Genomic DNA, 15,971 nt, shown 5'->3' on the forward strand with positions numbered 1-15,971 from the left:
TGGATAGTATAATGTTCCTTCTATGGATAGTGTAGTGTTCCTTCTATGGATAGTATAGTGTTCCTTCTATGGATAGTGTAGCGTTCCTTCTATGGATAGTAAAGTGTTCCTTCTATGGAAAGTATACAGAGTGTTCCTCCTATGGAAATTATATATAGTATGGTAATAGTAATGGTTCTTTTAATAGATATTACGTGAAGATCATCCTATGGATATTTATACAAGGTTAAGGTAGTAATACGTGTCTTCGGATACGGGAAGAATGTATGAGAATGAATTGTATGTTACGTGATTAACTAGAACTCACTCAGCGTAGCTGACTTTTAGTATGCATGCAGGTGAGTAGGATGAGGCAGCTCGCTTGAGGGGAACATGTGGCATTGAATAAGAGGCTGGCATCGGAAGACTCAAGACGTGTTATGTTTTAATTATTTAGTTTTTGAAAGACAAGTTGTTTGTTTAAGACAAGTTTTGGATTGTTATGAAATGTTTTATGAAAGTTTTTATATTCCGCTAATGTTTTTATTAACTCTGATAAATAGAACTATGTGAATGAGTAAATCCAACGTCCAAATGTGAGGTACCGAAAACAGGACCTTACAACAAACAACATACTTTGTTTTCTTTATAGGGCGAAAACGTTTGACTCATGAGCCATGATGTTCTCACTTGGCCTATAGTACTTCTCAGGAGAGTATAGCCCCAAGTTTCCAACTTCACTAGTATACAAACATGCAAACCTCTCCACCTATATTATTAAATAAAAAAAAACCCATGTTCAACATTGTATAAAATGGAAAAAAGACAGGTAAAGTGGTTTGGGTTACGGGTCAAAACAGATTCAAGTCAAAATATGTACTTTTAGAGTGTCGAGAGGAGTTGAGCCGCCCCACTAGCTAGTGGCCGCGGACACCTGTTGTCCATTTTTTAAAGCTTTAATTTGATTAATGTATTAATATAAGATTACAAAAACTGTATTGTTAAAGAATTTATTTCAAATAAAATGATTTTGGATGCAAGCATTTGAATACGCATTAGGCGACTTCTGTTTGACCCGTTAACATTAAAATACATACTTAATCGATCCCTTTTTATATGTAAATGGGTTGAAAATATAATCTATAATCTCTACTTGTAAGGATATAAAGCGAAACCTAGTGTGCAAAGCGGGAGTTCTGATACCCGGCTTTCATCAACTGCCCCCACACCGGATGAAACAGCCCAATCCATGACATAAAAACGTCACTCCATAAATATACAAAATAAATAAATATATGAAAAACATAAAATCCGGTTGTTACCTTATGGTGGAATGTTCTTTGGGACTCTTGATGAGTTGCGCGCGCACGTAAGAGCTGAACCTATATGTATTTTAAAAAAATGAGTGAACCACGATTCATGTATTAAATATTTAACTTGCAAATTCTTTTCTTAGTCAGCTTTGACCCATTTCCTTTTAAGCAAATTCTTTTCTTAATCAATTTACCCGTCCGAGATAACACAGAATCTGTATTTACACATTTCTAATTTTCGAAATGATTTGATATTTTACCTCAAGTAGGTCCAGCACTACAGAGAGCCTTTTCTGTTTGCTAGCATCCATATCTTCATGCCTGAAAGCAAAATTAAATTTTGAGTAAAGAAGTGGTGGTTAGCAGGCGACGAATTACAAAAAACAAATTGATGAAAGGCATTTAATGTGGGTAGGTTTCTTTATACAGAGAAAATACTAAACGGGTCAATTTGGTTGTGTTCTATGTTTAACAACTAAATAAAATTAAGTGCCTAAAAGGAATAGATCATTGCTTAAAACGATTAAATTTTTGTTATTGTATTTGACACGCTAATTGTCAATATATAAAAACTTAAAATAAGTATTTTTTACCCATTAGCCAAGCCCGCCCATTTTGCCACATCTACATAAATACATACTCAGTGGACCACTTCAAGTGATGGATTCCATCCTCAATCTTATCGCGCTCAGTCTTCATCAGTTTAAGTTTCTGCATATATATAAGTTTCAGTACAAAGATGTTAAATCATATATTGAAACTTTATTACTCAATCTTTGATATCACAAACCAGAATATTACCCTCTGAGTTTCCGACGAGGATGAGAGAATTTGGGACTCCTTTTCTATTTCTGGAACGATAAGCAACGTCCTCCACCCTGTTTCATGTATACAATCAAAGCTCAAGAATGAAAAGACACTTTTAAAAGAACACAATAATATTACAAATGACATCATGAATACAGAAAATCGTACTGAGAACTTTTTTGCTTCTTAAGATGTCGCCGTAGATATGATCTCCCACATACAAAACCTGAAGAATAATTAAACATTATGTTAGTTTTATAATAGTACTAAAGTGCAATAAATGAAGGCAATAACAATCAACAAAATAACATGAATATCACAAAAAAAAACAATAACTACATGCAAAAATCGATACATTACTTGATCAATGAAAGTACTAAAGTGCAACGAATGAAGGTTCACAAAAGCTACCAATTAGTACATGCAAACTCAACGAAACACGAAAATCAAAGCATAATACCTGTGAGCTAGACCCCACATGAAGCAGTTTATGCAGGTGGCCGACATTGCCGCCCTGAACCAGCCGAAGATGAGTCATATTGTTTTTTTATAAAACACTAATATTCAAACTAACATTATATTGTACCTGAAAAACCTTGCAATGGTTATTCGGGATCTGATACGGCAATTCTACTGCAGGGCCTCCCACCTAATCATAATCAAATAATTAAGTGTTTTAACATATGAAGAAGTGTAACGAATGGACGATGCGTGTATTCACAAACCTGAGCAAGCGGAGTATCATTGTCGGTATTAATAAGCTTCCCTGACTCCGCCTCAATTGCAAAAAGATTAGCACGATTTCCATCATGGAAGAAGCTTGGTTTAGCACTGCATTAACAAACCCTTGTTATTTCTAGACATTTTACTGTTACACACAGAATAAATGCATAATCTTTATACTAAGTAAGGCAATAACCTGCCAGTGATAACAATGTCAAAATACTGGAGCCAGTCTAAGCTCAAGGAGGAACTGCTGTCCGTCATGCGTGCCCCAAACAAAAAATTCATAACGACGTTCGTATAATCCCAGAGACTGCATATTAAATTAACCCATCTTAGGTTACAAATAAATAGAAACAAAGAATAATTGTATTAACTTTTCAAAGACAACATATAAAGGGGCATAGTGTTAATGAAGAAAAATTAAGGATATATAGAAGTACCTGTTTGTCACTAAGAATACAGTACGGCCAGAACTTTTTAGCATTTTCAGCATCGGGATTATCGAGTCATCCTCATTGATGTACCTGGTAATCAAACATGTGACTGTGTGTGGATATAGAAACACAAACATAAAATGTAAACACATCTAAAATATAAGCTTCAATGAGATAATAGTTTCTTTTCACTCTTAATCGTTTGGATCTTATCATTGTGGACCCTTGTTCCCAGCTAACCGTTTGGTAAGTTTTTGTATATTTTTGTTATGGTCAATACATGATTCATCATAGTGACGAAACTTGGCTAATAAGGAATAAGTTGTACTAGTTTCAACGTGTACATTATAAGCGGTCGGTATTGACAGCTGAATACCTTCGCAGCTTGTAAAGTAGCAAATGAGTTCACCTATCTAAATATAAGCTCCCTTATTTTCGAATGCTAGGACATTTCTGCATAGGGCTTAAACTGATATTGTAAATTTAAGGATGTTCTTTAACCACATGAAATTTTTTTCATAAATATTTACTTAGCATGTAATATAAAAAACTAGGAGTGATTTTTTTGACTTCATCATTCATGAAATATACTTCACCTGATCAGTGTTTCACTTAGAAAACCATGACCAATGCTATATGCCATAATTAACTTAAAACCACATGTAACGCAAAATCATGGTACCATAGTTGCACCATACTCAGGACACTATGGTTTCGTCACAAATAGTTACATAATACCATAAATCATATACTTATAATCAGAAAGCACATACTTTTTTGGATCTCTTGCAACCATATTCTTTAAAGTTCCATCACGGTGGCACATGTCAACTGCAGACCGAATATCAGCATAGATACGAGAGTCGCTGCGAGAAATTAAGTGTCACATTAATATTTACTGCAACACAATTCCAAATAATAAACGAGCATAGGCAAGGCAATATTTAAAGAAACAAACCCCTGTCACGTTCCCTTTTCAAATAAAAACGGGTCAAAATGGTTTCATGTTGAGATTGTTTTGGCTAGCCCACTTAGCCGTTTATACTTTTTATATTATATTACCTACATATGAGGGTGTTCAATACCTACTTTGAGATTGTTTATGAGGGCATCTATATAATACGTTGTTTGCGCTATAGCGCACATAAACATTTGTACGTAGTGGTGGTCAATATAGTGGGAGAAACATATGTTTCTATGGGTAACATAACCTCCTTATAATTACAGTTACAGCAATAGGTACGGGTGTTTATGTAATTCTCCCACTTCTCTACTAAAAACTGATTATGGTTTTAAAGCATTACAAAACCAATTTTAAGAAGAAAAGTGCTGAGAACTGTAAAAACACTTGTACCTATTGCTTTAACTGTGTTACATAAGGTGGTTATGTAACCACATAACCGACTTTGTTTCCCTCACACTTTTGCTTTCAAACTCGATCCTAGATTTTATTTTATTTACCAAAGCACACAAATTTCCCATTGTATTATCTCACACAACCAGCTTACTAAGATGTATGACTAGTAATTGCTTAGATAGCCCAATAGATGGATAAGAACTCCTACCTAACTCAAGATCTTACCATGGCAGTCTGATACTGAACAACGGCAATAAAGAATAATATGACAAGTTAACGTTAATTGTTAACCACATACATATTAGTATATTACATGGCCGCTTACTTTGTTCTTTGATAAGACAAATGTTAATCTTAGTTTTATATCATTACTTGCTATATATATAATTTACTATGTGACTGGAGCACTTAATTGTTAGATATTTAGCTCCAAAAATAAACAGTTGCAACTCATTCTTAGGTTTATATGGTGTTATCAACTCCATTTGGCAAGTGTCCAATAATACTTGGAAGTAGAAGTGAGGCTCACAACAGGTTGAATGAATTTCCAGCGGACAAATGAACTCAGTCCGTATTCCATAAGCATTAAATAATATGGAGTAAAGAAAAAAAAGAATAGAGTAGAATCACTCGAATCATCAGTTTCACATTAGTGAAGCCGATTACAACTAGAGCATCAATCAAAAATTGAAAATATAATGAATATTCTATATCTGCAAAAAGATTTAGAGATTCAAGTTATCTGTGCTCCTTACTCTTTTACTACTGAGATCTTCCCTGTGTTACTGTCCTTAAAATCAACCAGCTGAGCAAACAAATAAGCTTCAGCCAGTGAGAAAAAGGTGTCGATGTGCGCATAGTCAGGGCCATCAAACGTATCTTTGATGAAAGCGTTTCCATATGTAGCGGACTTTTCGTTCTTTGGCATCATACTGAATCCATGATAAGCTAATTTTACATACTTGTGCTTGTCCATCTGGTACAGACAAAGATACAAACAGCATTTCAAATATGCTACCATAAACAGTTAAAAATTCCATATTTGATGAACACAAACCTTTAGAATATTTCCTCTCTTTTTGTCAATTACAAGTCCTTGGACCATGTAGGTCGAGTCAAACGACCATTCCAGCAGCTGAACCGAAACAGAAATTATAAAAAAGAGTTGTAGAAATAATACAGATTCGTATGCAAAACGCTAAAATAATATCAAGTATATGAAAACTGATATCAAGTAAAAAAAGATGCACATTTATACATAATAAACTTCTCCTAGAAAACCAAAAGCAAATATAAGCAAACCTCTTTCGGATATCCAAGTTCGCAAACTAGTTTTTTGACAGTACCCTCGTACGTTAGGGATTTGAATGTGTCCAGTTTGTACGTTGCAAGGGTGTAATCCATATCAAAGCCAACAGCAACTACGTTTTTCATATTCACAGCGCGGTTACAGAATATTTGTTTTCCTATATCGATGTTCTGCCTTCGTTCAGGAGATGAAAATAAGCCCAGATCATAACGACCTTCAGAAGCATCAAGTCCTTTTATCTCTGACATGATTCTATCCGCAATACAACTTACTCCAAACTGATATTGGACCTGTTTGACAAATAAAAAAAAGTTAAATTTCTTTTTAATAATTCATGATGACCGCAAAGAATACTCATGCTCATGGATTAATTAGAAAAGAAAAAATAATTAGTTTCAGACCAATTAAAAAAATGGTCTCTGTGTAAATTAATCCCAAAAATAACCAAATAAACATTTGCTAAATGGTTACAACCTTCAAACACTAGAAACTTGCAAGCCTTAACAATCAACTATTTAAAAACATCATTCGAGTAAAACTACGAACTAAAATCTCAAAATTTCACACCAGATCTGATCCCAAAGAAACTTAAACATTAAAATAGAAAAATAAAATGAAATTTCTTATACACATGTCAACAACCAAAAGCCCTTTCATATCAAAGCAAACAAACACAAAATTAGTACCGATCGAGTAATGTTACTTGTAAAAGCACAAATATCGAAGGATTTCGCCGATCAACACCAAAAAAGAGGTTAAATTTATCAATCAATAGTACAAGTAAACAGTCCGATCATCTTCTAGTAATTTATATTATAACACTATAAAAAAGTTGAAGCAAAATATATATAAACCTTGAGAAGGAGGTTTTGGAAGTGAATTAGCAGTAGCGGAGAAACCTAAATTGGCAATGGAAGTAGCAATTAAAATGTGAAGGCTAATAATAATAATATATACAACATTTAAGCGTTTGGAAGACGCAAATTGTCTAATAATAGCAAATTGAGACGGTGATCAATGTGACAAGTGGAATCAATCCGAATGCAACCTGGCAGCATTGTAAATAATCATAATCATGATGATGAAGTCATCAAATTAAAAGCACTTAATTACTCTTGAATTTAGGCTTTGCAAGTACTGCAGTTTCATTAAACTCATCATTTCCCCGAAAACACGCTGGTTTACGGGGAAATAATATTATTATTTCAGGCGGTTTATATGAAAAGTGTGGTGAGTAACTGGACATGGATTAACAATGGTGGCCGGTGTCGGTTGGTTCTCCGGTGAGGAGACTAGTGTGGGCGGGGGAATTGGGGTTTGGATTATTATTTTATTATTATATAAACATCACTTTCTATGGTATTTTATATTGGTACCTTTGTAATTTAATTTGATGTTTTGAGTTTCATCTAACTAGCTTGGTATAAACGGTATTCGTCTGATACAGCTAGGGGTATTTATTTGGATGAATTTTTCGGATCGGATTATTCGGGTTTTGTTTGAGAAAAAATGAAAACGACCCATTTAAGGTTGGGAATGGTTGGGTTTAGTATTTGGGTACGGTTAAAAAACACATCCCTAGATCAGCCTATGTTTCACTGAAATTGTAGACTAATATGTTGTTCAGCATGATAGCCGTTACGTTTAGGCTCGTACATATTTACAACATTATTGTTTGTTTCCAAAAACATAATTTTAGTTTTTAAAGATTAAAGATGTGCATCAAACAACTATATCTCCACATATCTTCAGTCCTAACTTTCCTTACTAATTATCTGAAAATAGTTTAGAAATACGTTAGCACAATTGATGGTGAATAACGCTGACTAATTAGAAAACATTTTCATAATTCTTTACAATTCAAAGCTCTACTTAAAACTACTTTGTAGAAATTAAGCGTCTGAAGCCTTATCAACTAAACATATACACAAAACCATTCCCCTAACGACATACTTGACTCCGGATTTCAATGAGTTGGGAAGGACCAAGTGTGGTATGGTATGCCCACCGTTAAAACACATATGTAAAGATACAGACAAACATATACTTTTACCTGAGTACATTGGCGAAGCTTGGACTTTTATTTTGAGGAGTGGGGGGGGGTCCCTATGATGTTGTGCCCCTGTCTAAGTGCCAACGATTAGTTTGTTCATAAAGTTTCAGGGATTTACGTGTCCCATGCAAACTTTGACTCGTTTAAATGATTTATAAAAGGTAAGGGCATAATCACTTTATAGTATATGTTCTTTAATTTGCAACATAGTATGATTCCTTGATTATCTAAAACCTATAGTTAGAAGTAGGTTCATGTCAATTATCTAGGTTGTCTTGGGATCTAGCGTCAGACTCCTATGGTTCAACACTATAGTTTCAAACCTAGTATAAACGCTTATATCTCAAACCTATAGTTAGAATTAGGTTCATGTCAATTATCTAGATTGTTTTGGATCTACCTTCAGGCTCCTACGATTCGACACTATAGTTTCAAACCTGCTATAAACGTTTATTTTGTTTTTATAGTTTAAAATTGTTTTTCCCCAATATAACATATAGGGCTTTACTCTTTTTGTTTGATTATTCTTTAAAAAGTTTACGATGAAGAAACATTCATTTTATCAAAACTTTGTATGAAAAGGTAAGTTTGTCTACCGAAACTTTTCAAAGTTCGACTATACCCCCGGCTAAGATCCAAGCTAAATAATGTATTCACAAAGTCAATAATATATACCTTCATAACTGCTAATGCATTCAAAAAAGGTATATTGGTGTTTATTAATCTCAATTATCTTCTTTTGGTCGTTGTCACTCCCAACTAACGAATTGGCTGCTGACGGTCCCAACTTTTAACGTATTTGTTCCCAATGGTCCGCGACTAATGAAATCCTCACCCGTTAGTTGCAGGTTGCCAAAAAAAAGTTTTGTTGGAAAAGTCATTTTTTCCCAGAAAAACCACCCGAACACCGCCACCACCACCAATTGACTCACCACCACTTAAGCACCACCAACCGATTTCAACATTGGTTCTAGGGTTCCGATGACCACAATAATTTGAGTTTTTACTAGAAAAAATTCCTAAAAGTCTGATACAAAGTTACAAAGATGTTTGGTACAAAAATGTTGAGTTTTCCGAAAAAAATGTGAGTTTTCCGGCCAAAAATGTTTTTTCTGGCGACCTGCAACTAAAGGCGTTAGGATTCTGTTAGTCGCGAACCGTTGGGAACAAATGCATTAAAAGTTGGGACCGACAACGACCAAAAGGCGATCGTTGGGATTAATAAAAACCAGTCTACCTTAAAAAAAATTATTTATCCTGACAACATGTCGTCGGGAAACGCTTTCAAATTATTTTTAATGTTTTTCTGTCTTTTAGTTATTCTTAAAGATCATTTTATTATTTATTTATGGTTATCAATCCTGACGATGGTTAGTTAATTTTTTATTATTTATTTCTTATATAACATGTTTTAAAAAAAAGAAAAATAAAATATAAACATATTATTCCGACAAGAGATTGGGTAGTTAATTTTTCATTATTTATTTCTAATTTAAGATGATTTTAAAGAAAATAAAAATAAATATATACACTCTATTCTGACAGCATGTCGTCGGGAGAAGCATCGAGTTAAAGGTTGGTTTTGTCAAGTTGGTCTCGCATATAAATAAATAAATAAAGTTTTATAAAGTGAGTTCAACACAACAACCATAAAAAACTCTTTCGAAAATCAAAGAATATATATCATAATATCAACATCAACAAAAACAGCATCTTTCCAGTAACAAAATTAAACCCCAAATAATTTGCCCGATCAACACAAAAAACAATTGAATGCAGATTAAAATATATCCATGATCAACGAATGGTGCATATAAACTATCCGATCGATCCTCTTCTAGTATATATGTTATAAAACTATCAAAAGTTGAAGCTATATATATATATATATATATATATATATATATGTTAACCTTGAGATGGAAGTGAATTATGATCACTTTCAAGTAGCTAGCGCCTAGCGGAGAAACCTAAATTTGCAATGGTAGTACCAAATTTAGGGATGGCAAAAAAAACCAAACCCGATGGGGAAAACCGAAACCCGCCCCGAACGGGGCGGGTTCGGGGACACTTAATCGGGGACGGGTCCGGGTTCGGGGTTTCCCCGTTTAAGTTAATCGGGTTCGGGGCGGGTATGGTATAGCCTGTACCCGCCCCGTATACCCGTTTAAAACCCGTTTAATTAAATATAATTTTTATATTTATATATAATATATTATTTATTATTTATTTTCCCAATAAGGCTGCCTAACCCTATGATCAAGATGATGGCAGAGAAGATGATTGTTAAGTTTGATAAATATTGGTCGGTTATTCATGGGGTAATGGGAGTAGCAGCAGTTTTGGATCCTCGTTACAAATTGAAAGCAATGGAGTTTGCTTTTCCAAAGATATATGGTTCTGAAAAGTCGGAGAGTGCGATAATAAAACTTAAGGAGCTTGTATATAGGTTGTTTCAAGATTATGAAAGTTACAGTCAAGGAACTTCACGGGATGATGGTGTGAGATCAAGTCAAAACAATGCGGGGGGTGGAAGATTTTTCAACGAATACTTCACATTCGTTGAAGAGGATAATCATTCGGGTATGACTTATTATTTACATTAATTTAACTTTATTCATTAATTGTATTAACTTTATTTATATATTAGGTGTCACAACGGAGCTTGATTTGTATCTACAAGAGAAAGTTTGGATAAAAGAAACTGAGATTGACCTTTTAGCTTGGTGGAAAACAAATGGTGTCAAGTACCCAAGGTTGCAAAAGATTGCTCGAGATATATTGGCGATTCCAATATCTACCGTTGCTTCCGAGTCCGCTTTTAGTACAAGTGGTAGATTGGTAAGTCCACATCGTAGCCGTCTTCATCCAAAAACATTGGAAGCGTTAATGTGCGCCCAAAGTTGGTTGTTGAATGAAATCAAAGGTAAACAAACATTTTATTTTTTATTTTTAACTTAGCTACTATATAAACTTTTGACTTTTGTGATATGAATATAGCAACTTGTTCAGAAGAATCCGAGGCATATTGCCAAACTATTGAATATGATTGTGACGATGGTATTGAGGTAATACATATATATATGGTTTATCGTTTACATTTTAATATGGTTTAACATTGATTCTCATATAGTTTCCAATTAATATGTTAATGTTTGATTATCATAGCAATCCGGCGTGACAAGTGTTTGAATGGTTGAATGGGTGCGGTATGGACGTGTAAGAAGGATCAATCATGAAGTTAATTTCCGTTGTGATGGGAGAAATAAACATTTTTATGTATTAATAATGTCTTTTGTATGTGTAATGTGTTTGGATATTGAACTTTTTGTGTATTAATATTGTATTGTAATTTTGTATCATTTTCTTACAATCGGGTTTTAAACGGTGAACCCGACGGTTAAATGGGGATCCCCACGGGGAATTTAGCCCGTTTAAAAACCATTTATGCTAGACGGGTTCCCCGAATACCCGCGGTTTTCCCCGAATCCCCGATGGGGATTCCCCGTTTAGTCCCCGCGGGTTTTTAGACGGTTTTGGTAATGGGTTTTATAAACCGGGGCGGGTATGGGATTGGCATTCCCCGCCCCGAAACCGCCCCGTTGCCATCCCTAACCAAATTGTTACGGCGGCAATTTGCGTACACGACGTTGGTGTCGGTGAGGAGTGTGGGCGGGGGATTTATTTTTATTTTTATTTTTTTTAATTTTATTATTTATTTATTTAATTATACTTACTATATAAACATTAACCTCCCCTTACTTTCTATGGTATTTCATCTTGGTCCCCTTGTGGTTTTATGTTTTGACGAAAACTAGCAAATTATTATTCACGTGTTGTGGCGGATGGTTTTTGAAAATCATAACGTAGATTAAACAAAACCACTTGGTTTTTGGCTTAATCAACAACCAAACCTGGAAATTCATAAGTAAAGCAATTACCTGATTAAGTGTCAGTTATCGTGAAAATTCTAATAAATGTTCACAAAACGGGGGTAAAATTATACAATAAAGCTGCATAAGTTATGCAAATCATGGGATAACTATAAATATATTATAAGTTGAATATCACAAGCTCTAGCCATCTAAAGTCAAGTAGTCGTCGTCCACTCCCTTCTCTTGTTCGACCAACGACCAAAATAAGAACCTAGACCCTCGGCTTGGTGATTGTGTCCGACGCAGGCAAGAACATACTAAAATATTTGGGGCAATCACTATGGGTAAGAATTTTTAGGATTTTAGAAATAAGGATTAGGCTAAGGATCCTCTTGATATATCAGGATCCATAATGTAAGATGTTATCCTAAGCTAATAATGGTGTTATTTGACACGTTACGTTTCATGTTTGACTTAGTCTTATAGGCAACGATTAGTAATCAATTCCCAGCTAAAGACTCACTCAATTAATGAATATTAGGGCATTGGAGTTGTTATAACAGTCGATTAATGGAGATATTAAAATATGTAATGACTATAGGATCCTCGCAGTGCATTATTCATGATTGCCATTATAACTATATATAGAGGTGATATGATCGCTTAGAACACATCTTCACACACTGATCACTCACACTTGTAACTAGGACAGTAATCATAAGCACTTCCAACCTTGTAATTATCGTTATTACTTAATAAATTCTGAGGCAGCGGGATAGTTTTCCCCTTCCGAGGGATTTTGTCGGAAATCTTTAACGAATCAAGGGTTTTCTTCTCTAACTTTACAAGCATCCTACCTCACATTCAAAGTTTGGTTACTTGATTATCATTGTGTAAAATTTGACCAAAACAATATCTTCCACTACCACCCGATACATAGTATACATACATGAAATTACACTTCATAAACATAACGACATTTCATATAATGATTCCAGGCACTTAATATACTTAGGGGCTGCTTGGCAACCTTTGCAGGCCTGATTAGGTAAGAGACTTTAAGCTCGTAATTGATGAGCCAGTATTGATGTTTGGTTACTTGGTTAGCCCTCTGAATGACATTTTATCCCTATAAACTAATTTTTGCTAATCAAGTAGACCAACCAAAGCATCTTCATTATATTAAAATAACCTAATAAAAAATAATTTCCATAGACCCCATCTTTTAAAGGTGACATTGGTAGTAGCTTCCGACGTTACAGATGGTTGGTTGTGCGCAGTGGCGAAATTCGAAACTGGAAAACGGTAGTGGCGTTATAACAGTTTGCCACACTAGTTATCGGCGGTTGCGACAGTGGTGCATCGATGGCTGGTGTGACGGAGCTCGGGAAGCAACAACGGTGGTGGTGGAAAGTGCGGTGATTTCGGCTGAGGGTCATGAACACAAGTGAAGGAACAAAGGGGTAAAATTTTAATTCGACATCATTTTAAAACCTACCCATTTAGAGGCTTGCTAACCAATTCAAATGTGTCATTCTAGCGAACCAAACACACTTAGAGACTAATTGATAGCCTCTTAATGATTCCATTAAAAGACTACATCTGAATTAGTCAGATGCAAAGTGTGTTTGATCATGCATTTTAATGGCTTTAAAAAAAATCTTAACAGTTAAGTTTTAGATACATGTTGAATAATTCAGATAATACATTAATCAATGTGATCTCTTATTAATTTAACACGTAATCGTCCAACAACCCTTTAACGCTGACTGATTTAGAGAGTAATAAAACGTGTTAGCTATAATTTGTGAAAAATAGAAAAAAAAACCATAAATTAAAAGAATATTTTGAAAGTGGCCATTCTACTCCATACTTGTTTAATAGATTATGCCTTTTCCACTTTGGTGTCTTATTACGTACCCACTCCCAATCATCTCCACTTCACTTCCACACATTTCCGATTATTATAATTATTATTATTATTATTATAATCCATGCACATTCAAACTTTACTCAAATTATTAGTATTATTATTATTCCCAATGTTTATATTTTATATTCAAAATTTTCACCCATTTCTATATAAATAACTTTCCCAATCTTTGACCATCTCCACCCACCCACCCACCATCCACCATGGCCGGAGCCGATCTCAACACCACCGCCACCACCCCCACCACCTCCACCGCCGCCGCCGCTGTCGGAGTTCAGATCAACTACCACCGCCGCCTGCCGGACTTCCTCCAAAGCGTGAATCTCAAGTACGTGAAATTAGGTTACCATTATCTCATCTCTCACTTATTAACCCTATGCTTAATCCCTGTTATGATCATTATCTTAATCCAAGCCTCACAAACAAACCCTAACGACCTACGTCACTTATGGGCCCACCTCCAATACAACCTCGTCAGCGTCATCATCTGCTCCGCCGTACTGGTATTCGGATCCACCGTCTACATCATGACCCGACCCAAACCCGTTTACCTCATCGATTACGCCTGTTACCGCCCACCGGATCACTTAAAAGCCCCGTACGAACGGTTCATGAAGCACTCGAGATTAACCGGTGATTTCGACGAATCGGCGTTGGAGTTCCAGCGCAAGATTCTCGAACGATCCGGTCTCGGTGAGGAGACGTATGTCCCCGAGGCGATGCATTCGATACCCCCGCGCCCGTCAATGGCGGCCGCGAGGGTTGAAGCGGAACAAGTGATGTATGGGGCTTTGGATAATTTGTTTTCCAGTATCGGGATTAAACCGAAGGATATTGGGATTTTGGTTGTGAATTGTAGCTTGTTTAATCCTACGCCTTCGTTGAGTTCAATGATTGTTAATAAGTATAAGTTGAGAGGGAATATTAAGAGCTTTAATTTGGGGGGTATGGGGTGTAGTGCTGGTGTCATTGCTATAGATTTAGCTAAGGATATGTTACAAGTTCATCGGAACACGTACGCGGTGGTTGTGAGCACGGAGAATATTACGCAGAACTGGTATTTCGGGAACAAGAAGTCGATGTTGATCCCGAACTGTTTGTTTAGAGTTGGTGGATCGGCGGTGTTGTTGTCGAACAAGTCGGGTGATCGGTCACGTGCTAAGTACCAGCTCGTTCATGTGGTCCGGACGCATCGTGGGTCGGATGAGAAGGCGTTTCGGTGCGTGTACCAGGAGCAGGATGATAATGGGAAGACAGGGGTTTCGTTGTCGAAGGATTTGATGGCGATTGCGGGTGGGGCGTTGAAGACTAATATCACGACGTTGGGTCCGCTCGTGCTTCCGATAAGCGAGCAGCTTTTGTTTTTCTGCACGTTGATTGTTAAGAAGTTTTTCAAGAAGGATATTAAGCCGTATATACCGGACTTCAAACTAGCGTTTGATCATTTTTGTATTCACGCTGGGGGTCGGGCGGTGATTGACGAGTTGGAGAAGAATTTGCAGCTGTCGCCGGTGCATGTGGAGGCGTCTCGAATGACGCTGCATAGGTTTGGGAACACGTCGTCGAGTTCGATATGGTATGAGTTGGGGTATATTGAGGGGAAGGGTAGGGTGAGGAAGGGGCATAGGGTGTGGCAGATTGCATTTGGAAGTGGGTTTAAGTGTAATAGTGCTGTTTGGAAGGCTTTAAGGAATGTCAAAGCTTCTGATCATAGTCCTTGGGCTGATTGTATTAATAAGTATCCTGTTGAGTTAGCTATGTAGGGTGGTTGGTTAATTGTTGTGGGGGTTTTTGTTTTGTTGTTCATTGTACTGGATTTCATCATTGACATGTTATTGGGTTTTTGTGTTTTAGTAAATGAGTCGTGTTTAGATCGGTCATTGGTGAATGATCAAAGCGCTAAAGTAGAAAAGTTTATAATGATAATCACACATGTTTAGAAGTTTACTCTAATTGATTCGCTGAAAGGCGAATACACCACATTCAGGGAGTGGGTCTGAGTCGCAATCGAACATAAAACTTTTAGAATCATATTCTTGAGAATGAATCGTAACACCATCGACGTGGGGTTACTTAACTTAACTTAACTTTTAGAATCATATTCTTAGCAAAGTATATCCAACCTGCTTATTATGAACAAGCTCATGCAATATCACTTATTCTCTAGTTCCTTATATTAGAAGAT

General features: G+C 35.9%; 1 protein-coding gene and 1 pseudogene across 1 annotated transcript; one reads left to right on the top strand and one right to left on the bottom strand.

Annotated features, from left to right (window-relative positions):
- Positions 1-625: 625 nt before the first annotated feature.
- Positions 626-6,173, bottom strand: LOC143605297 (uncharacterized; annotated as a pseudogene).
- Positions 6,174-14,023: 7,850 nt separating this feature from the next.
- LOC143605296 (3-ketoacyl-CoA synthase 4) lies at positions 14,024-15,637 on the top strand. Its single transcript, XM_077081456.1, has one exon. The coding sequence runs from the start codon at positions 14,179-14,181 to the stop codon at positions 15,547-15,549; it is 1,371 nt and encodes a 456-aa protein (XP_076937571.1). The 5' UTR covers positions 14,024-14,178; the 3' UTR covers positions 15,550-15,637.
- Positions 15,638-15,971: the final 334 nt, after the last annotated feature.

The sequence above is a fragment of the Bidens hawaiensis genome, unplaced genomic scaffold (assembly GCF_021521415.1).
Source record: "Bidens hawaiensis isolate Kalapana, Puna unplaced genomic scaffold, B.hawaiensis_p1.1 tig00068915_1, whole genome shotgun sequence".
Lineage (NCBI taxonomy): Eukaryota > Viridiplantae > Streptophyta > Magnoliopsida > Asterales > Asteraceae > Bidens > Bidens hawaiensis.